General features: G+C 43.4%; 1 protein-coding gene across 2 annotated transcripts in view; it reads left to right on the top strand.

Moving 5' to 3' along the window:
- HDAC8 (histone deacetylase 8) overlaps window positions 1–24,557 on the top strand; it is a 214,356-nt gene that overhangs the window by 185,866 nt on the left and 3,933 nt on the right. For both annotated transcript variants that reach the window (XM_035028756.1, XM_035028751.1), the window contains one exon: window positions 1,324–1,429. In XM_035028756.1, the coding sequence (XP_034884647.1) occupies window positions 1,324–1,429 (106 nt within the window). The remainder of the gene's footprint in view (window positions 1–1,323; window positions 1,430–24,557) is intronic.

The following is a 24,557-nucleotide window of genomic DNA, read 5'->3' as shown; positions in this document are numbered from 1 at the left end:
AAGCCATTTACCCATCAAATTACTCCCATGGACTCCACAAAGGTGCTGTTAGAATCCTTAGAGATCATTCCACAACCTCTCCCATAGTGCCAGATAAACATCCAGACTCTTCACAAGGATAATTCGGTGGCAGTGGCAATAACCCTGGGCTTCTCCGAATGACATCAAATTCAGGACACATCCAGATCCCTTTTTTCATGTGCTCTCTACCATTTTTCCCATGGAATTTGAATCCCCCTGTTTTACTTACTGCCTAACAATATCACTATTGAAAGCACATAATGTTAAGGACCATATGCTCTCTCTCCAGAGAGTATGCACAAATACTATTTCTGTTAAAAACTAAACAGAAATAGTAGTTTTGCATACTTCCCATTCAAGGACTTATCCCAATTGAATGATTCCCTTTGTCGTGGACTGTTTTTCCCCAAGCGGGCCCTAATAGAGAAGCTGAATCAGATATTGTGACTTACCAGTGGGTCACAAGGAATCATCTAGTGAGCTAGAAATAGAATCCAGAAACCTTTATTTTGATTCCCTGAATTTAAAAAACAAATAAACTCTACTACAGAGAAAGAAAAACTGGAGGAACTAGGCTTGCTTAACATTCCTGGGTCAGGGAATTCAGGGCAACCAAAACTAACAGGCAACTGCCATAGTCTATGAGGCTCGAGGAGGTGAGTAAGACCTAGGTGCTGCCTGCCCTCAAGTTGCTGACAACCCAGTGCAGGGAGATCAGGTCACTGTTGAAAAATCTCTATCCTGTACAGCATGTGCTTATGAAGACCTAGTGGATCCCAGAGGAGGTCTTGCCCATCTTCATAGTCCCCCCAGCAGCAAGCACTATTTGTTGAACAAAGGCCAAAAAAAAAAAAAAAAGAGGTACCAACAGAGCACTCTGGGGGTTGGTGGAAAATAAGGGACAGCTTTGTGAAGGAGGTGACATTTGAGCTGTGCCTGGAAGGATGGGGAGGTTTTTCGCAGGCAGCAGGAATTGAGGGGAGGGCCTTTGCAGCCTGAACAAAGAGCAGTGGCCAAGATCCTAAGGGGGGGACAAAGCATGGTGTGATTTGGGAGAGCCCAGAGCAAGCCAATGTGGCTAGACAAGAGGGGTCAGTAAGAACTAAGGCTGGAGGTTTTGAACAAGAGGAATGGTACCACCAGGACAGGGCTTCCCGCTGCATCATCCTGCCCGGCCCACCTGGGCCTCCCTTGCCTTGTCAATAGTGGTGGTTTTCTTTTGATTGTTCTGTGTGTATGTGGTTTGGTTTGGAGGTTTTCTGTGGTTTAGTTTGTTTTTTGGCCTTTCCCTTTTCCTTACAGTTTTTCACAGCATATGGTCCTGATTATGTGTTGGAAATCACGCCAAGCTGCCGGCCAGACCGCAATGAGCCCCACCGAGTCCAGCAAATCCTCAACTACATCAAAGGTGAGCACCACCCCTCAAGCCCCGCCCTCCTCATTCCACCCAGCTTGCGGTGGCCCATCAGTGGGGGCTTCCCCAAATACCATTTGTCTTTTGGTGGCTAAGCATTTCACTGACTTAGAAGGGAAACATCTTCTTGGCCTGATAGCTTGTAGTTGGAATTCCACACTGGTCACTCTCCCTGGAATTGTCATTTGGCCAGCTAATGTCACCTTCAGGGGGACAAAAGGTTTATCTTTAGGCACCTCCAGTGAAAAACCAGTTCTGAAGTGTGCCCTGGAACCCTTTTTCTTTTAAAAGAGCCAAAGTAAAATGGTCTTTAAGATGAGGGGAGTTCAAGCCGCTTCAGACTTAGGGTAGGGGGGAGGAGGGGCTCACAGACGTTGTGTTCCAGTGTAGTTCCTTGGTCCAATACGGCCTTGAGAGACTGCGGGCCTACAATGGATAGTCAGGATTCTGGTGCCCTGAGAGTGGACTCCCCAGTCTTACCCAGAGCACTGGAGACGGACCTGCTGCCCTATCCTGCCCTTCCCTCCGGCTGGCCTGCAACTATTCTGGCTTCTGGCCAGAAGGAAAATGGCAGTCATCAGGTTATTCTAGAATATCTTGATCACACTTGCACTAGCCTTTTGGGGATGCTGCCCTTAGCTTTCCAGTAGCCCCTCTGCAACCCCCAGCTGCCACTCCACAACTCAGTTCCCTTTCTCTACAGTATTGTAAAATCGTTTTGGCACCCATTTTCCTGTTTACTTGAATTTGCATGTGTGTGTGCATATTTTTTGGATCCTAATTATTGGTAGAGTCAAGAGGCTAAGGGTATCATATTGCCCATCTTGGAGCGTGAAATTCCCATGTTTATTCATATAACGACCAAGATAGCAGCAATTCTTCTACCTTTGACTCCCTCGTTGGAATAGAATCCGGCATGAAAGGGAGGCCTGTTCTGTACCAGAGTTAGTCTGAGGAAACGAGTTGTGTCCTAGGGGGGTCTTTGCTAAGGGTTATGTTAAGGCCCGAAACTCTAGTAGAGCCCGGTGTGTGACAACAGCCAAGTCCTTAGGCAGGGACTCCACGTCCCAGGCTCCTTTGGCCAGAGAAAATTTTCTAAGCTCACAAGTCACAGACTTGTAAGGTTATGCTCACAGCAATGCTTATTGCCTCTCTGAGGTGTCCCGTAGCCCTCAGCCTTCTCCTGGCCCTGTAGTTTCAAGCCACCTCCCTCTGGCTTCAGGGTAGATACCAACCCCACAAATCCTCACTTCCTAACCAAGTCCTCCTCCCTTGTACAGTCTTTTTTTTGTTTTGTTTTAAGATTTTATTTATTTATTTGACAGAGAGAGACACAGCGAAAGAGGGAACATAAGCAGGGGGAGTGGGAGAGGGAGAAGCAGGCCTCCCGTCGAGCAGGGAGCCCCACGCGGGGCTCGATCCCAGGACCCCGGCCGGGATCATGACCCAAGCAGAAGGCAGACGCTCAACGACTGAGCCACCCAGGCGCCCCCTCCCTTGTACAGTCTTTAGGGCCTCTAAACTCCTTCTGTTCCTGGCCCTTTGCCAGTCCTTCTCACCATGCTGCAGCCCTGATTAACACTGATGCTCCCACCTTAATTTCCTCCTGCCCCTCACAGCCCCAGACACCTTTCCTGTTTCCTTTGGGACTGATCCTGGACCAACCTCTCTTACCCATCCTCCTTCAACCTTGCCATTTTCCCCCCATCCAGGCTCTAAATCCTGGTAGAGCACAGACAAATAGAAACAGAGAAACTAAACAAGCCTCTGCAGCTTCTTGCTCACACCTACGTGTGTGCAGATATCTGTATGCCCTCATGCTTTCCTGCACACGTACCCAGACACATATCTCCAGACTGGTGACATCTTGCTAATAAGGAAATGGAAATGACAAGCGAGAGAAGACATAAGGGAGGTAATTCAAAGGAGAGAGAACTAGGAAAGGTAAGAAACCCAAAAGAGGAATAAATTTTTAAAAGACCTGAGATAAGGGGCACCTGGGTGGCTCAGTCGTTAAGCATCTGCCTTCGGCTCAGGTCGTGATCCCGGGGTCCGGGGTCCTGGGATCGAGCCCCACATCGGGCTCCCTGCTGAGCAGGGAGCCCGCTTCTCCCTCTCCCTCTGCCCCTCCACCCTGCTCATGCTCTCTGTCACTCTCTCTCTCAAATAAATAAATAAAATCTTTAAAAAAAAAAAAAAAAGACCTGAGATAAAAGATTAGTTTGAGGGTTGGGGAAAAAATAATAGAAAATCTTAGCGGACATGTAAGTTACATGTAAGTCAAGATTTTTGAACGATCCTAACAGGTTAAAGCAATTTTCTGATTGTAGCACAATGACATTAAACTGAGAGAAAATGTATGGACCAGGAATTGGGTCCACAGAAGCAACTGGACCCCATACAAGATGGGAAGATGTGGCTCAGCAGCATTTTGTCTGAAAGAGCTAGGGATTTTAGTCAGTGTGGACCTCATTGTGAGTCTCCAGGACAAGTTGGCCTCCAGAAGATGCTGATGCAGTAGCAACCTCACTTTAAAAGGGTTCTAGGCAAATAAGAGCACGTTACTGGTCAGTCAGGATGGGGAAAGGACTATAGACCAGGCTCCAAGAGGTCTGGGTGGAGGAGCTGGGGCTTTTGGAGAAAAGAAGACCCAGGGGGACGTGGTCTTTACTTCATATCTCCAAGAGGCTGTCACAGAGCAGAGGGTGTAGACAGAGTCTATGTGGTCACAGGGCACAGAGCTAGGACCCATGGGTAAATATTATAAAAAAGGCAAATTTGTATTCAGTAGAAGGAGGAATTTTCTAACATTTTGAGCTATCCAAACGAGCAGGCTGCCCAAAAAGGAATGAGGTCTCTGTTGCTGGAGATATGCAAGTAGAGGCTAGATAGTCACTTGACTGTCATATCATGGAAGGGCTCCTGCACTGGGGGAGGGCGATTGTACTAAATTATTGTTAAGGTTCCTTCTAATCCTAAGATCCTAGGATGCTGTATGTTAAAAATGAGAAAATAGAAAAACAATAAAAAGAATAAGATGAGAGTGCAGGGGTTGGTAGATGAGTCACAGTTGTTGGGGCAGGGGTGGGGGGAGTTAATACTGTGTAGAGGAAAGAATTGATGAGAAGAAAAGAAACTAAATGGCTGAGAGTGGGTGGGGAGGAGCCAGGGAGGGCACACAGCAAGTAGACTGGCTATAGAATACTAGGAATGTTCAGATTTTCCATTTAGCCATCTCTTTCATATTGACAAAGTCTTGTGTTCTAGCCATGCAAATGAGCAGAGCACACAAGTCCAGAACCAAAAAGAAACTCAGCTAAACCAAGAAGAAATGAGGCTAGAAAGAAGTCCAAATGTTGCTAAAAATGGCCAGGCTAACCTGCTATACTGAGACCGTGCCCCTCCAGCCTGGTGACGCATACTGCCATCAGATAGTGCGTTGCCATGACAATGGTCAGTGTGGAAAAGCTGCTGAATTTTCTACATTCTGAAAGATTTCCCTGAACCTGCCTACATGACTTGTCATTTGTTCTTGCATATAAAAACCTCAGCGAGGCTGGCCATTTCTTGCTGCCCTCCTTCCCCCATATTAAAAACAAGGGAGAGGGGAGGCATGGATTGATTTGGGAAGATGGAATGGCAACGATGGAGTGGATGGATTAAGCTCCACTCTATGGGAGGGAGTTTAGCCAGCATGTATCAGTTGAATTTGTTCAGCCTTTGAGCTTGTGTTTTTTTCTCTTTCTCACCACATCCCTTAGAAGCACAAAAGATGGGATTTTTAACCTACTGAAGCTCAAACCTGGGGAGGTTCATCTTATAGAGATACATTCCATGTGCCACAGGTTGACTGGAGGGAAAGGCAAATTTAGACCTCACCTTATCCCATCTTTATTGTCCATTAGTCTTTCCAAGAGGAAAAAAAAAAGACAAAAATAAAACCTTGGAGAGTCGATTCAAGCTGTTAGCTTTATACAGGGAAAAGCTATGTTTTGCTCTAACAAATTGCTCTTCTCATGCCAGTGAATCTCAAAGATATGTGTCAGTGTTCACAAGGAAGTGTGGATCGCTCCGCCTAGCTCATGCCCATGCTCACTACTGAAAAATCATCCTCACACCATCTTCATGTGCTCAGACTTGTTTGCCTTTCCTCTGGTTGACGTACTCCAGAAGAGTTGGCTCACACCGAGCCTTCCAGAGTTGGAATGGTGCTGATGTGATCAATCCCCAGGGGTGGCTAGCTCCCCAAGCCTGCCTGGCTCTGTGTGAGGAAACAGGGGTAGAGTTTTTCTAGTCCCTAGTGCTGATGACATTTGAATGGAGTAAAGGTCCCTAGGGGGCCAAAAGCTTCTTGTTGCAACCCAGACCCAACCTTCTGTGGCTGAGTGCAGAGGGAGGGTGAGTTGTGCATGCACGAGTACGTGTTGACATTGTAATTGGAGGTTACAACTCACTTGCTGTGCGTTCCCAGACTGTACCCCAAGTTTGCCTGGAATAGAAAAGGAGACAAATAGGGCCAGGAGGTAAGAAGGAGGTGGAGGGGGAAGACACAAGAGGGAAGGGAAGGCCTTGTGCACATCTGCCTTTTCTGACCCTTAATGAAGGAGGCTGAGTTGGCATCTCATACAGTGCAGGGTTGGGGAGATGGACCAGCCAACTGATGTGGGTAAAAGGGAGAGAAAACACAGGTGAAATAATAAGAGCAATAGCTACTATTGCTCTATTGCATCTATTACAGATGAGGAAACTGAGGCTCAGAGAGGATAAGTGACTTGGCCAAGGTCACATTTGTTCATTCATTCAGCAAGCAATTACTAAGCACCTACTATGTGCCACACACTGTGCTAATAGGTGGTAGAGCACACACTTGAACCCTGGCCTTTTTGAATGGGGCTTTGGAGTCAGGCTGTTTGTCCTTTCTAGTGCCCCTCTTCTCTTTGCAGGGTTTCCCTGCCAGGTCTATTCGTCGTACCTCATTTTTCCAATCTCATTTTTTTTAAACCCCCCTGCTTTTTCCAGTTGCCCCTGGTAAACTCTTCCCACCCTTCACTGCATACCCAGCTCCTTCCATGTGGCTGATCCAAAGCACCTAAAATCGGATGTCTCCTTGGAAATGGGAGGAAGACAGCCATGAGCAACACTTGAAATTCTGGCCTCTGACTTTTAACGTTCTCTAGCCCCCTACATCTGCCATGCTCCCATCACCCTACCATACTATCATTGAACCTTTCTACTCCATTTTGAGCTGAGTAGAGAAGTAAAAGAGGACAAAAGGTGGAAGGAGCCAACCCATCCAGCTCCTGCTACCTGAAGTGTGTTGTGTTCACCAGCCCCACTCTGCTATTTACAGTTCCAGGGCCCCAAGATGCGGCCCTCTGCACATCTGTTGGTAATATTCTCAGGAACGCCATTGTGCTGAGTGTAAGCTGCACCTCCTCAGGCAATTTGAAGTCTGGGATTGACATTCTTCTAAGGACTAGGAATTAGGACATCAGGTCTGGACATGTCCAAGGCCTGCTGAAGCTCCAAGCTTGAAGCAGGGCTCCTGCCTGGTGGGTCTCTACACCATAGAAACTCAGCTTACTTCTACACCTTCTCTTGTTTCCCGAGAAGCCATGAGGATAAGTTGAAAGGCAGGGTTGGTCCCAAGACAGACTGACCATCTGCTTTAGGGCTTCTTAGGATTTGGAGCAGGGCTGTGGAGGACATCCAATGTGCATTACTTCAGGGGAAGATCTCTGTGATGTCCACTCCTTATCTTCCCTTGCCATCCCCTGTCCCTTTATTCTTCTCCAGCCCACTGTGGTTCTTTCCAAGAGCCTACCACCAGCCTGGCTTCCCCATTGACCAGGTTCCTGTCTTGTTTCACTAAAGAGTAAAAGAATTGGAGAGGTTTGTTGTTGCTGTTGTTCAACAGAAAGAGAAGTTATAAAAATGTCATGCTGAAGGGCACCTGGGTGGCTCAGTCGGTTAAGCGTCTGCCTTTGGCTCAGGTCATGATCCCAGGGTCTTGGGATCGAGCCCCACATTGGGCTCCCTGCTCAACGGGGAGCCTTCTCCCTCTCCCTCTGCTGCTCCCCCTGCTTGTGCTTGCTCTCTCCCTCTCTCTCTCTCTGTATCAAATAAATAAATAAAATCTTTAAAAAAATGTCATGCTGAAAATCTTATAAATTCTGAAATAAATATGGATACTGCTTCCCAAAGTCACAGTAACTTAGACAACAGCTTTTATTTTTTTTTAAAGATTTTATTTATTTCTTTGAGAAACAGAGAGAGCATGAGCAGGGTGAGAGGCAGAGGGAGAAGAAGACTCCCCACCAAGCAGGGAGCCCGATGCGGGGCTCAATGTGGGGCTCGATCCCGGGAGTCCCATGATCGTGACCTGAGCCAAAGGCAGACACCCAACCAACTGAGCCACCCAGGCGCCCCTAGACAACAGCTTTTAACAAACCATGAAAACCCTTGGTGGATTACTTATGAAGACACCAAATACCGACATAAATCCAGGAGGTAGGAGCTACCATTATTGAAAGCCAACTGTGCTATACCATATGCTGGATTCTTTACATATATGATCTCATTTAATCTTCACAATTACCTCATAAGGTAAGAAACTGGTGTCCAAAGACATGGTGTAACATGCCCATAGTCATGTAACAAGTAAGTGGTGCCCTCAGGATTTGAATCCAGACCCAGTGCCGTCTGCTTCATAACAGTATTGCTCAGTCAAGTCTCCTCATCATCCCCTGTCTGCTTTTTTCAACTGCCCCTAGTAAACTCTTTCCACCCTGCAATGTCTCCCAAAGTAAGGCTGTGAACCAGCTTAATTTTTTTTAAGATTTTATTTTATTTTATTTTATTTTATTTTATTTTATTTTATTTATTTGACAGAGAGACACGCAGCTAGAGAGGGAGCACAAGCAGGGGGAGTGGAAGAGGGAGAAGCAGGCTTCCCGCAGAGCAGGGAGCCCGATGCGGGGCTCGATCCCAGGACCCTGGGATCGTGACCTGAGCCGAAGGCAGACGCTCAACGACTGAGCCACCCAGGCGCCCCAAACCAGGTTAATTTTAAGAAGTATGATTATGTCTCTGCTTCAGAGCCCAACTAAATCAATCAATGAATATCTTTTGGAGCCTCCCATGTTCTTAGTGCCATGAGAGGTATGAGAAGTATAAAACATGGTCTCTGCCTCTAATAAACAGCTGAGAAGTTTAGGGAAGGAGACAAAATTAACTCCCTTATACAGATCAGGATATAATAAGGCTGATACTATGTAGAAGCAGGGGAGCAAGATTTTAGGGAGACTGCTTTCAAAGGTCTTGGAGGATTTAAATTGATAAGAATGGGGAAGTGCTCGTAAGCGAGGGAAACTCAAATAGGTGTGTGCCAGGGGCAGGTTGCAAGTTCCCTTGAATTTCAGGCTGAGTAGCCCATATTGGATACAAAAAAAGTGACAGCCATTCTAGGTTCTGGAATTAGGACATAACATGATACAGTGATATTTGGATGAATCATGGTGGTATTCCAAGAGTGAGCCTGCAAGGGCCTGGACCAGAACAGTGGTATTAGGATATTTCCTATCCTATTCCTCCCAAATGGCTGAGAGTTGTTTGGAAGACAGTATCAACAACACTTGGAAGTAGGTCATGTATAGGGGATCGAAAAGAAAGGAAGAAGTAAAGATGATTCTGAGCTTTCCAGCCTGGATACCAACTGGGTTGGGGAGCCATTGGAGGACGACGGATAGTTTTACAGAAACATACACTTGATGTGTTCTATTTTGATATGTTGAATTTGAGGTATGATACATGGTCTCAAATACATCTACATGGAAGATTTGTTGCAGCCAATTAAAAAGAAATTTTTAAAGACAATTTGATGGCACAAAATTATTGTCATGATAATAATATTAAGTAAAAAAAAGGATACAAAGTTATTTAATACCATATAGTCTCAATTTTGTAGATATAATGGGTGTGTGAGTATGTGAATATGCACAGAGAAACACCAGAAGGAAATATAACAAAAATGCTAATAGTAGTTACTTTGGTGGTAGGACTGGAATTATAGGTATTTTTTTTACTTGTTCTTTATTCTTTTTTTTTGTATTTTTCAAAATTTCTACCATGAATATGTGTTGCTTTTTTATTCAGAAAAAAGTAATACATGTTTGGGGTTTTATTTTTTTAATATTTATATATTTATTTGAGAGAGAGAAAGCACAAGTGGGAGGGGCAGGGAGAGGGAGAAAGAATCTCAAGCAGACACACTGAGCATGGAGCCTGATGGGGGGCTCAATCCCACAACCCCAAGATCGTGACCTGAGCTGAAACCAAGAGTCAGACACTCAACCGACTGTGCCACCCAGGCACCCCTACATGTTTGAGTTCTTAATTATTGTTGTTGTTGTTGTTATTGTTATTACTTTATCAGACCTAATGTCCCAATTTTTGGTTTACAAAACCTGGCCACTGCCCTGCACACAGCTGGAAAGATAGGGACTGGAGAGTGAGCATTTTACATGTCTCAGGTGCTGTTTCCTTTCTTAGGGACCTCTAGTAATTCTAAGGTGCTTCCATCTGTCTGCTCAAGGGAGCAGATTTTCCCTTGACTCATGATGTAAAGCCTCTTTTGTCTAGTAGAAGGGTATAAAGTCCAGATAGCTCCCTAGGACCACATTCCTTTCCAAAATTCTCATTCACTCCAAGGCACCGGTCTTTCTGAGTTTTCTCTTCTGCTCCATTGAGCTATGTGTTTATTCCTCCTCTACAGTCTTGATTACTCTAGCTATATAATAAACCTTAAATCAGGTAGAGTGATTCCTCTTTCTTCTTTTTCAAAATTGCTTTAGCTTATACTAGTTCCTTTGCTTTCCATATAAGCTTTAGAATAATCTTGTCTATATCTACAAAATACCTTACTGTGATTTTGTTAGGAATCGTGTTAAACCTGGATATCAGTTTGGGAAGAATTGACATCTTTATTGCATCGAATCTTCCAATCCATGAACACAGTTTGTTTCTCCAATTATTTAGAACTTTTTTTATTTCCTTCTTCAGCATTTGTAATTTTCAGCATACAGATACTAAACAGGTTTTGTACATAAGTTTTTCTTTGAGTTATTGTATTTTTCATTTTGGTTTCCATGTGTTAATTGTTACTGTATAGAAATACAGTTTTGGGGGTGCCTGGGTGGCTCAGTCGTTAAGCGGCTGCCTTCAGCTCAGATCATGATCCCATGATGTCCCATCGGGCTCCCTGCTCCGCGGAAAGCCTGCTTCTCCCTCTCCCGCTCCCCCTGCTTGTGTTCCTGCTCTCCCTCTCTCTCTCCCTGCCAAATAAATAAATCTTTAAAAAAAAAGAAATACAGTTTTTGTATGTTGCACTTATATCCTGTGACGCTGCTGAACTCATGTATTAGTTCTGTTTTCTTATAGATTCCTCAGGATTTTCTACATAGATCACCACTCATCTACAAATAGAGACAGTTTTATTTCTTCCTTTCTGATCTTTATGCTTTTTGTTTCCTTTTCTTACTTTATTGCACTGGCTTAGACTTCCAATATTATGTTAAGTAAGAATGGTGAGAGAGGACATCCTTGCCTTATTCCAGAAATTAAAGGAAAAACACTCAGTCTTTCACCACTATGAATGATGTTAGCTGTAGGTTTTTGTAGATCTTCCTTATCAAGTTGAAGCAGTACACCTTTATATTCCTAGTTTTATGAGAGTTTTTGTTATGAATGGGTATTAAATTTTGTTAAATGCTGCTTCTGCATCATTTGATACTAATACTGATATGTATGTAATTTTTCTTCTTTAGCCTTTTAATATGGTAGTTTACCTTGATTGATCTTCAAATTTTGAACCAGCTTTGTATGAATAAACCCCACTTGGTCATGGTGTACAATTTTTATCTACATTGCTGAATTCTATTTGCTAATATTTTCTTGAGGATTTTGCATCTATATTCATGAGGGATATTAACCTGTAGTTTTCTTTTTTGTGCTGTCATCATCTGCTTTTAGTATCAGGCCAATACTGCCTTAGAAAGTGAGTTTGGGAGTGTTCTTTTCTGTTTTCTGCAAGAGATAGGGTAGAATTGGTGTTAATTCTTTTTATTGGAATTCTCCAGTGAGACCATCCGGGCCTGGAGATTTATTTTTCAGGAAGTTTTACATTTCTACCTTGATGCCATTGTGGTCAGAAAAGATGTGCTGTGTAATTTCAGTTTTTTTCAACTGTTGGGGTTTGTTTTATGGCCCAGTATATGGTCTATTTTGGTATACGTTCTGTGAGTGCTAGAAAAGAATATGTATTCTGTTGTTGTTTGATGGAATGTTCTGTCAATGTCAGTTAGATCCTATTCTCTGATAGCATTGTTGAGTTCTTCTGTAGTCTTTGTCATTTTCTGTCTTGTTCTGTTATCAATTGCTGAGAGAGGGATGTTGAAGTCTCCAATTCTAATTGCGAATCTATTTCTCATTATAGTTCTATCAGCTTCTGCTTCGTGTATTCTGAAGCTCTGTTGTTTGGTGCATATACATTTTGGATTGCTATATCTTCTTGGTAGACTGACCCTTTCACCATTATATAATGTCCCTTTCTGTCCATGGTAATTTTCTTTGCTCTGAAGTCTACTTATCTGATATGAATATAGCCACTCCTGCTTTCTTTTGATTAATGTTTGCATGGCATATGTTTTCTATCCTTTTACTTTCAACCTACTAATATATTTGAAATGAGCTCCTTATAGACATCATATAGTTGGATCACTTTTTTAGCCACCCTGCCAATCTTTGTCTTTTAGCTAATGTATTTAGATCACTTACACTCAGTGTAATTTTGATATGTTAGCGTCTAAATCTGCCATTTTATTTTTTGTTTTCTCTTCATTCCCTCTGTTCTTTCTCTGTTTTCTTCTTCATCCTTTACTGTTGGTGACTTATACCTCTGTTCAAATTTCATTTTGATTCATCTTTAGTGGTTTTGATTGTATCTCTCTGTATAGGCTTTTTAGTGGTCTCTCTGGGTATATATTATATATGCCTAACTTACCACAGTCTGCTAGTATCAACATTTTATCGGTTTGAATGAAGTGTAGAAAACTTACCCACCTTTAAGTCCTTTCCCCCTCCTATTTATAATATAATTGCCTTAAGTATTTCCTCTACATACATTTAGAACTACATCAGTGTTACAATTTTTGTTTCAATCATCAAACATAATTTAGAAAACTTAGGAGGGAAAAAACCTAGTATGTTTATGTTTATTCATATTTTTACTCTTCCCGTTGTTCTTTCTTCCTTCCTGGTGTTCCAAGATTCCTTCTTTCATTATTACCTTTCCATTGCAAAAACTTCCTTTAGCTGTTCTGTTAGGGTAGGTCTGGTGGCAACAAATTCTCTTAGTTTTCCTTCCTTTGAGAATATCTTTATTTCCCCTTCATTCCTGAGAAATATTTTCATGGACCTAGAATTCTGGGTTGACAGTTACTTCCTTGAACTACTTGAAAAATATCTTACCACCCATGGTTTTTGATGAGAAAACCTCTGTCATTTGAATTATCTTTCCCTTATAGGTAAGGCTTTGTTTCTGTTTTGCTGCTTTCCAGAATTGTTGGGGGTTTTTTTTTAGTTTTTTTTACCCCTTTTTTTATTTTTTATTTTTCAGGAATTTGATTATGATGCATCTTGGTGTGGATTTCTTTGGATTTATCCAGTTTGGAGTTCAGTCAGATTCTTGAACCTAGGTTTATATCTTTTGCCAAATTTGGGGAATCTTTAGCATTATTTCTTGAAATTCTTTTTCAGTCCCATCCTCTTTCTCCTTGCCCTCTGGGACTTTGGTGACATGAATGTTAGACCCTGTTTTTTTTTTTTTTCTTTAAGATTTATTTATTGGGGTGCCTGGGTGGCTCAGTCGTTAAGCATCTGCCTTCCGCTCAGGTCATGATCCCAGGGTCCTGGGATCGAGCCCCGCATCAGGCTCCCTGCTCAGCAGGAAGCCTGCTTCTCCCTCTCCCACTCCCCCTGCTTGTGTTCCTGTTCTTGTTATCTCTCTCTCTGTCAAATAAATAAACAAAATCTTTAAAAAAAAGATTTATTTATTTATTTGATCTCTATCAATGGATTTATTACATCTCTATCACCAGTGCCTAGAATAGTGCCTGGCACATATTAACACGGGAATTAGGCAGGAATGGATTTGGTATGTTTAATGTACAGTTGACCCTTGAACAATGTGATGGTTAGGGGCGCCAACATCCTGCACAATTGAAAAATCTACATGTAACTTTTGTTTGTTTGGGTTTTGTTTTTTTTTTAATTTTTGTCTTTGTTTGTTTTTTTGGTGTCCCTGGGTGGATACGAATGCATATAACTTTTAAATCCCCAAAAACTTAACTACCAATAGCCGACTGTTGACCAGAAAACTTACTGAAACATAAACAATTAACACATTTTTGTATGTGTATTGTGTACTGTATTCTTTTTTCTTTAAGTTTTTATTTTAATTCCCATTAGTTAACATACAGTGTTATATTAGTTTCAGGTGTACAATATAGTGATTTAACAATTCCGTACATCACCCGGTGCTCATCGCAAGTGCACCCCTTAATCTCCATCACTTATTTAACCTACCCCCCCACCTCCTCCCCTCTGGTAATCATCAGTTTGTTCTCTATAATTAAGAGTCTGTTTCTTGATTTCTCTCTGTGTGTCTCTTTTTCTTTGCTTATTTGTTTTCTTTCTTAAATTCCACATATGAGTGAAATCATATGGTATTTGTCTTTCTCTGACTGACTTATTTCGCTTAGCATTATACTCTCTAGCTTTATCCATGTTGTTGCAAATGGCAAGATTTCATTCTTTTTTATGGCTGAATAATATTCCATTGTGTATATATACCACATCTTCTTTATCCATTCATCAATTGATGGACACTTGGGGTGCTTCCATATCTTGGATATTGTAAATAATGGTGCTATAAACGTAGGGGTGCATGTATCCCTTTGAATTAGTGTTTTTACAATACAGTAAGGTAGTGTTCTTACAATAAAGTAAGGTAGAGAAAAGAAAATGATATTACAAAAATCATAAGAAAGAGGAAATACATTTACAGCACTATACTGTTATAAAAAATCCATGTATAAGTGGACCCACGCTGTTCAAACCATGTTGTTCAAGGGTCAACTGTGTATATTTTAGTGTGTATTAGAAAGAAACATAACTGTCACATCAAACTCTGATGATTTCACAGATATCATTGCTTAGGGTAAGGTTACAGTTTTTTTCAACGCAGTTGGTGGGGGTGCCTGGGTGGCTCAGTCGTTAAGCATCTGCCTTCGGCTCAGGTCATGATCCCAGGGTCCTGGGATCGAGCCCCGCATCGGGCTCCCTGCTCCGCGGGAAACCTGCTTCTCCTTCCCCCACTCCCCCTGCTTGTGTTCCTGCTCTCGCTGTGTCTCTGTCTGTCAAATAAATAAATAAAATCTTTAAAAAAAATAAAAATAAATGCAGTTGGTGTAAGAGAGGTTTCCACATAAGTGGTATGTAAATATGACAAATTTCTTGGCAGTATTGAAGTTTGGGAAGCAAATCTGTCTCTGAGGTAGATAATGTTATTAGCTCCATTCAACAGATGAGAGAACTGAGGCTTAGGGAGGTTGATTAGGTTGTACAAGGTCACAGAGCAAGTGAGGGAGCTGAAATTCCACATGAGAAACTGAAGGTCATGCCCAAAGTTTAGAAGAGGAAATACAGAATTTTTCTTCTTCCTGGTGGAGTTACTGGTTGTATACAACAAACCAAGAAATTTTGAAGAATACTTGGAGGCCTCTAATGTGTTTAATTGAGCTTTTTTTTTCTGTTTGCCCAAAGTACATGCTTAAAGCAATTATATCACTTATTCCCCTCCAGCTTTTAGATCTAAAATAATCAAGGGGCAAAAAGGAGGTTAGAACTTACTAGAGAAGATACTCTTAACTGCAGAGAACAAACTGAGGGTTGATGGAGGCAGGTGGGTGGGGGATGGGCTAAATGGGTCATGGGGATTAAGGAGTGCACTTGTAGTGATGAGCACTGGCTGTTATATGTTAATGATGAACCACTAAATTCTACTCCTGAAACTAACATTACACTACATGTTAACTAACCAGAATGTAAATAAAAACCCGAAATGTTAAAAAAGATAAAATAAACTGCATTTTTCTTTTTAAAAAAATAAAAATAAAAAAGGAACTTATTAGAGAAAATAAGGTAAAACACTCAGAGTTCTGGAATGCCTTACTGTTGGCAATTCCCTCAGTCTACCCTGAGGCCCTTTAACCAACTGAGATTCAGGTGCTGTCTTTAGCATAGCTGCCAAATCCAGCAGTGCAGATAGGCAATTTATGCCAGAGTAAGCAGGCCCACCCTCCCTGGCCTTGATGCTGAGGGGCAGTCTTTGCAGGATTCTCACCACAAAGTTCCAGGGGAAGCTCTACAGACGTCCCATCCTGCGGACTCCTCTGCTACACCTGGACCGGGGCATCCCCAAGCTACAGTCCGGCCACCAAAGAGCTCTCAGTGTTTTGAGAGAGGGAAGCATCTTTATAGGCTTCTGGTTTACCCACATCCTTCTGCCTCTTTGCAGCTCCAAGCATATTTTGGAGGGAGATTTCATAAAGATTTCAAAATTGAGTTAGAATTTCAAGTCTATTGTGACATGCAAATTAGCCCTGCTTGCCCGTTGGCAGCAATGCAGCTGAAGTGCCTAGAGACGGGCCATAAAATGAAAACATCAAAGTGATTAAATGTGCCCGAAGAGCATAATTGAGTGCATGAATAAGAGAAAATAAAACAAATTGATTTTCTCCAGTGCCAGAAAAACAGAATAATTGAGAACAAAATAATAGACTTTGAAGTAATCAAAGTGAGGAATGTACCATAGTGACATAGAAACAGCCAGTTGTGGGGGAGATTTATTGTGTTTCTGTTATCATTTTTACAACTTTAATTTCATTAGCTAATAAATACAAATCAATTGAAAAATCAGTCAACCAGAGAGGAGGCAGTCCCAAGCCAAGATTTTTATTCACATCTCTAAAAGAGGCTGAAGCAGTGATCCTTAATCTATTTTCATAGGCGCACATATCCCCCGTGAGCTGGAAAACGAGTTCTGGGAGGCCTCTCTGCTTTGGAGGTGATGATGTTCTATTCTGCCAGTCACTTTCCACATACAAGTTTACAGATTCAACTTTCAAAAGGGTCACTTTTATACCCCGCCAAGATTTCCGACAGAATGGCCTGAGTACAGCATCTTGGTTTACAAAGATGACGTTTTCATGGCACTGACCGCATTTATGGTCTTGCACTGGGGTCATTCTGAACTTGCGTGGTGGTGGCGGCGACAGCAGCAGCGACAGCCCAACAGCAGGATTACCCACCACTCTTATAATACTGATGAGCGTCTGCGGCTCACTCCTACCACAGGCATCACACACGCGCGCACACGCGCACGCATGCTCGCACGCGCGCATGCGCACAACACCGAACTCGAATCTAAAACCAAGAAGGCCCAGCAAGAGTATGTCACCCCTTTGGTTTCCAGCCTCGCCACCATGATGCTACAGAGGATCAGGGGAGGGAAGCTAGGCTGGGAGACTTCTCAGGCTGAATGTAGCAATAGAGCACCGGGGACAGCAAGCTATGCTGGGACCGGGTGTTGGAACATCACACAACAAACATGAGATCAATGCAGAACTATTTTTATGGCTCCTCCAAGGAAAGAATCCGTCCACCCTACTCCTCAGCTGTTCATGACTGGGCTCGGCGGCCCTTCACCTCAGGATCCGCAGTGGTGGCTAATATGACTCGGATCACAGTTTTTCCTTTCACAGACCCTTAAGCTGCTCTGGCAGCTGTTGGCACTTCCAGATGTTCACGGCACACCCTACCTTCAGGGCTCCACAGCTAGCAGCCATGCCTTTGGCTCCAGTAAAGGTCTTTGGGACCATTGGGACTGTAAAGCAGGGTGTACAGAAGGAGTTGGCAGTGCTGAGGCTGGCACTGCTTGCTGGCTCAATCAGGACGGCATGGTTAATAGATTGTGCCCGCCAGGCAATTTGTGCTGAAAAATGTATCTTCCAGGAAGCACCTAGATACTGAAAGGAGTCTCTCTGACCTTCTGGTGGTATCCAAGGCCTAATCATGATAGGCCTTGAAGTGAACGGAGAATGTTAGCATTTAGCTCCTTTGTGCAAGAGAAAGAGAGTTTATCTCCAGTCCGGGCCTAAAATCCCAGCTTCCATTTCCCACTGGTGTTTGGGTGGAGCAAAATGGAGCAAATGGATTTCACAACTCTAAAGCATTATACAGATGTAAGGCTGTATTATTCTTCCTGCCACTGCTATTCCCATTATCCTGGATTTCCCAGCCCAGAATTTTTGTCTGAAAAAAAAATATGAAGAAAGCACATGGACCAAGGAACCCGGGGCTGTGACTTCAAAACGGCTGGGAGGCATTGCCCAGCCCAGCAGATAAACCACTCCAGGCCAAGCTCCACAGGCTGGCTGGCAGACAAGCAGCCCACTCCTGTGATGTCACCTCTACGGTTACTTGTGCCTATCCCTCCACATGGAGCCAGCAGATTTAGGCACAGGAGGGGAGAAAAAATGAATCATAAGCTATTTTAGAAATTGCTTCAATTCTGTTTGAGACTGCAGTAGTCCCTTGCAAACTAAGATCGGAGCACCCTAGCCATCAGGGCAATAGCCTTTAAATGCTGATATCCTGTAAATGCCAGAAGCTTGGTGGGATTAATCCACAGCCTCAGGTTCTAATTCAGGTCAGAGGCAGACAAGTGGCAATTGGTGGTTATACTTAATTGTCATTGAAAGGCTTTCTGATGACAGGGGGATCTACATTCTAAGGCAAGCAATACAGTTGACAATTAAGAGCTAAAATTAAATCAGCCTTCCATATCAGCACATGCTCAAGGCTTCATAGAAATCTTTTGTTCTGCCATTGTTCCCAGGTAGAGAGTGAGACCCCCCCCCCCAAACATGGTTGTGATGGGGCGGCAGCTGGAAAACTTCCTCTAGCCTTGGTCAAGCTAGATGGGCCTCCTCCCCATCTTAAAATCCCCATGGCCTCTAGGATAAGGCCACAACCTTCTAAGCCCTTGATGATCTGGACTCTGGCCATCTCTCCAACCTCATTGCCCCCTTCCCTGACCATCATCCTGTGCTCTGGCCACAAAAACTTTGCAGTTGCCTTTGTATATCCAGTTGTGCCTAGAACATTCTCTCCCCCTTTGCCCTTAAGGATGCTGCCTCCTCTGTGAAACCCTCCACACCCTCTTTGTATGCCCTGGGCACTCTGTACACACTGGTATTTTATCACCTTGTTATGGACTATGAGGTGTTTGTCTCCATATATGCTTTTCCCACTAGACTGAGAACTTCTTGAGGACAAGAACTATGCTTTGCTCTCCCCTGGGACCTCAGCACCCAGAACAGGGCCTAGCCCAATGTAGACAACAGTGAAGGCTGGTGAAATGAATGGACAGAGATGGGGGACCAGGTTGGGTTGAGGGAGCTGGATGGCAGGGGTCGGGGTGGGGGAGGGGACCATCCAAGATTCTCAGATACTAGAAGCAGCAGAGCAGCCTGGGCACCAGCTGTCCAAGAGCAATCCCTACAATGGTTTTTCTCAGAATGTGCCTCATGTACCTCTGTGTGAGAGACAACTTGAGATGACACAAGGATATTTTTCATTTCAATAGTTGTATTCATTTTAGTGTATGTTTTAAAATATACCAAGCAGGGGTGCCTGGGTGGCTCAGTCGGTTAAGCATCTGCCTTTGGCTCGGGTCGTGATCCCAGGGTCCTGGGATCGAGCCCCACGTCGGGCTCCCTGCTCAGCGGGGAGTCCGTTTCTTCCTCTGCCTCTGCCCCTCCCCTCCACTCATGCTCTCTCTCTCTCTCAAATAAATAAACTCTTTTAAAAAATAAAATAAAATGTACTGAGCACATCAAGTCTGTTGATGATGGTGATTACCTACTACTACTTAGGATAGATGAGACCCAAATAGATATTAAAAATTTTTTTTTAAAGATTTATTTATTTATTTGAGAGAGCGAGAATGAGAGAGAGTACATGAGAGGGGGGAGGGTCAGAGGGAGAAGCAGGCTCCTTGCTGAGCAGGGAGCCCGATGCGGGACTCGATCCCGGGACTCCAGGATCATGACCTGAGCCGAAGGCGGTCGCTTAACCAACTGAGCCACCCAGGCGCCCTAGATATTAAAAATTTTTTAAGATTTTATTTATTTATTTATTTGACACAGAGAGAGAGAGAGAGCATGAGAGAGCACAAGCAGGGGGAGCGGCAGAGGGAGACTGAGAGGGAGAAACAGGCTCCCCGCACAGCAGGGAGCCCAACCCGGGGCTCCATCCCAGGACCCCGAGATCATGACCCGAGCCGAAGGCAGATGTTTAACCAACTGAGCCACCCAGGTGCCCTGTTATTAAAATTTTTAAAGTGAGTTGATATAAAGAAAAATATTGTTACTATCAATACAGATGTTAAGTAGATATGACAACATTCCTGAAATGGGTGCCCATATAATGGAAGTTTTGCAAACACTTTTCAACAGTCCTAAATTTACTTCTCTATTCCTCCATGGTGCCACTCAGCCTCCAAGGGCTCTGGGGTCACCCCAGCATTCCTCCGAACTGCTACGACACTGCTCATCTTCAGAACTCGTTTGCCACTTAGCCTGGTGGCATGGACGTTCCTTTTGTAAGCCTATGTTGGCTCACCTCAACCACATGTATAAGAGCCTTAAGAGCAATGACCAAGCTTTAAGCCTCTGTGAACTGAATAGGAAAGTGCTTTATCAGCTGCTCTATAGCTCTACAGATGTCCATTTCTTCAATGAATATTTATTGGGCACCTACCATGTGCCAGGAACTGTTGAGGGTGCACAGTAGAGTGATGAACAAGACAGACAAGAGTTCTGCCCTCATAGAGCTCGTGAAGGGATGCAGACACAATCAAATCAACACACAAGATGTTTTCAGTGTGCTAAGTGCATTGAACAAAATAAAACAGGATGATGTGACAGAAAGTTAGTGATGGCAGTGGGGGGTGGGTGTTGGCCACATAGATGGGGCAGTCATAAGGCCTCTCAGAGATAACTTTTAAATTGAGACCCAAATGATGAGAAGAGTCAGAAATGGGAATATCCAGGGACAGAGCATTCCAGGCGGAAGGAACAGCAAGTGCAAAGCGGGGGGACACCCTAAGGAGGAAAAATGATTCATGTGTTCCAGAAACACAGAGAAGCCCCATGTGGCTAGAACAGAGTAAGCAGGAGGGTGGTGGTAGGAGACAGGAGACAGACACCAGAACCTGCAGGGCTTGGCAGCTAAGTAGTTTGGGTTTGATTCCAGGTGTGATTAGCAGCCATAGAGGATTTTGAACATGGGAGTGATGTGCTCTGACCTAAGTGTTAACAAAATAGTCTGGCTGCTATATAGAAAATAGGTTGTAGGGGACAAGGATAGAAACAGGGAGACCAATTTTGAGACTATTAAAGTTTTCCATGCAAGGGGTGATAGCGGTTTGGAGTAAAGTTATAGCAGTGAAGGATGGAGGGAAGTGGGTGGACTTGGAATACACTGTAGAGGTAGAACTGACAGGACTTGCTAATGGATTGAAAGGGAGGTTGTAAATGAAGGAGGAAATACAGATGATCCCTGCTCAATGTCACAAAGAAAAGAAAGCCCAAGGGAACTGTTCCATATCTGCACTGTCCAGTACAGTCACCACTAGCCACACGTGGCCATTTAAATTGAAGTTAATTAAAATTAAATAAAATTTAAAATTCACCTCCTTGGGGCGCCTGGGTGGCTCAGTCATTAAGCGTCTGCCTTCAGCTCAGGTCATGATCCCAGGGTCCTGGGATCGAGCCCCGTATCGGGCTCCCTGCTCAGCGGGAAGCCTGCTTCTCCCTCTCCCACTCCCGCTGCTTATGTTCCCTCTCTCGCTGTGTCTCTGTCAAATAAATAAATAAAATCTTTAAAAAATAATAATAAAATAAAATTCACCTCCTCACTTGCATTAGCCATATTTCAAGTGCTCAGTAACCACATGTAACTAGTGACTACCATATTGGGCAGCATAGATATGGAACAGTTTCATCACAGCAGGAAGTTTTATTGGACAATGCTGCTCTACATTTTATTACATTTTTTTCAAGATTTATTTATTTATTTTAGAGAGAGTGCATGAGCGGGGGGAGGGGCAGAGGGAGAGAGAGAGGGGGGAAGCAGACTCCCCACTGAGCAGGGAGCCCAACACAGGGCTCAATCCCGTGACCCCATGATCATGACCTGAGCTGAAACCAGCAGTCGGACATTCAACTGACTGAGCCACCCAGGCGCCCCGCTGCTCTACATTTTAAAAAGTAAAGAATACAAGAATAAAAAGACAAGCTACAGACTGTGAGAAATATTTGCAAAACACATAACTAATAAAGGACTGGTATCCAAAATATACAAAGAACTCTTAAAACTCAACAATAAGAAAACAACCCGATTAACAAATGGGCCAAAGACCTTAACAGACACCTCACCAGAGAAGATAGACAAATGGCAGATAAGTGTATGAAAATATGCTCCCTATCCTGTCACTAAGGAATTACAAATTAAAACAATGAGATACCACGATATGTCTATTAGAATACCTAAAAACCAAAACACTGACAACACCAAATGCTGGCAAGGATTTGGGACAACCGGAAGTCTCATTCATTGCTGGTGGGAATGCAAAATGATACAGCCACTTTGGAAGACAAGTGGCAGTTTCTTCCAAAGTTTTAGCATACAATCCAGCAGTTGCACTCCTTGCTATTTACTCAAATAAGTTGAAAACTCATGTCCACCCAAAAACCTGCATATGAATATTTAGGGCCACTTTATTCATAATTGCCAAAACTTAGAAGCGACCAAGATGTCCTTCAGTAGATAAATGGATAAACAAACTGTGGTGTATCCAGACAATGGGATATTTTTCAGCGCGAAAAACAAATGAACGCTCAAGCTACAAAAAGACGTGGAGGAAACTTAAGTGCATATTGCTAAGTGAAGGAAGACAGTCTGTAAAGGCTGCATATCCTATGAGGCCAACCATATGACATTCTCGAACAGGCAAAACTAGAGAGACAGGTCAGTGGGTGCCAGGGCTTTGAGGAAAGGAAGGGAGGCACGAATAGGTGCAGCACGGGATTTGCAGGGCAGTGAAGCTATTCTGTATGATACTGTAATGGTGAATACATAACATTATACACTTGTCAAAACTCATAGAATTGTACAACACCAAGAGTGAACCGTAATGTAAACTCTGGATTTTACTTAATAATTGTGTGTCCATATTCATTTGTCACCTATAACAAATGTACCGTGCTAATGCAAAATGTTGATGGGGGCGGTGGGGGGACACTGCCTGCCAGGGGAGGCAAGAGGCAGGAGGATATGAGAACTCTTGGTACTTTCTGCTCAGTTTTTCTGTAAACCTAAAGCTGCTCTAAAAATAAAGTCTATTAACTCAAAAAAAAAAAAAAAAAAAAAAGGACTAAAGAGAGCGTTCACCAGCACCTAGTGCCTGGCAAAGAATAGATACTCCATAAATGTTTATTGAATAAATGCATGAACAAATGAGTCTGTCAGTCAATGAATCAATAGAACCTAGGCCTCCTGAGTCCCAATTCAGTACTCCTTCTTATACAATAGAGGTAGGATGATGATATAATGTATTGTCCAAACCACGATATTTGAGGATGAAGTGGGGTGCTGTAGGTGTAAGTTAGAACTGTCCCGGAGCTAACCCAGAGATCACAAACCCAGAGCCTGTGGGCCACATCTTGCCTCCAAAATTGTTTTATTTGGCCTCACATATTGATATCTTAAAAATTGTAGAGCAATTGTCCACATTTAACACTGTGGAAACTTTGCATACAAATGGAAACGTCTGCCTTCTCTTGGAAAATGGAAAGATCTGGTCACACTGGGCCCACCTTCCTGCATAGTAGTCCATGTCTGGGACTGGGTCACAGCTGCCCTTTTCATGAATATGTGCCATCCTCTTTGCCACAAGCCCCACCGTTCCCTCTTGTATATCCTACCCTAGCCAAGTGTGAATTTCCATTTGTCCATCTCACTTACACTGCTTTGGTTTTGTTTTCTTTTGTAATAGAATTAAGAAAAAAAGGGAACTATTTCTTATACTCATGTCATGACTCAAAATAAGAAAAAAGAACAAAGGCTCAAGAAGGCTCCATACGTCTTGCCCCCAATCAGCTTGACTCACATACAGTGCATTCTTGGCCTCTATAAGCATTTGTGTTTTCCTCCTCTGGTCTGTACTCTGTGTCTCCCCAGGCCCCAGACCATGCTGGCCTTTAGAATTTTCTCAGGCTGCCACCCACTGTTGGAAAAGCTAGACGTGAGGGGGAAACAATGGGCATTATTTAAGCTTACATTGTTATTGTTACCCAAACTCAATATTGCTCATCATCAACTTTGGGCGGAAATTATTTTTGTTGTTTTTCTTAATTGCCTCCAAATGTCACTGGAGAGCGAGACAGAGCAGCAGAGGGTACAGCACCCACCTTTCCTTTCTGTGAACACGTGTTGTTGGAATACTTGGACATGGAAATTTGTTTCTCCGTCCAGTCACTCTTTCATCATCAAGCTCTGGCTACACTTAGATTTGGAAGGACCCCTGGTTTCAGCATCAGGATCCCCTGTGGGATTTCCTCAGCAGGGGCAATGTATCGTTGCAAATGCCCACATGGAGATGGGAAAGTATGGATGGGGCACACTTAAGCTAAGGTGTTGGACTTCATTTGTAGGTAGTGAGGAGCTGCTGAAGGATTTTTGGAGCAGGGGAGGCATGTGATCACAGCTAGCGAGTGAAGAGGCTATTGCAGTGACCCAAGTGATGAGAGATGTGACTAAGTTCGAGAGAGTGGAACAGAAAGGAGAGGACAGAGCTGTGAGGCATCTTGAGGTTAGGCTTGGCAACTCATTAGATGTGGAGGAGGCTTGAACTAAGAGATGAAGAATCAAAGATGGT

This window comes from Mirounga leonina, unplaced genomic scaffold, assembly GCF_011800145.1.
Source record: "Mirounga leonina isolate KUSES-001 unplaced genomic scaffold, KU_Mleo_1.0 Mir_204, whole genome shotgun sequence".
In the NCBI taxonomy this organism is placed as follows: Eukaryota; Metazoa; Chordata; class Mammalia; order Carnivora; family Phocidae; genus Mirounga; species Mirounga leonina.
The sequence above is the reverse complement of the archived record's forward strand: the minus strand, read 5'-3'. Positions and strand labels throughout refer to the sequence as shown.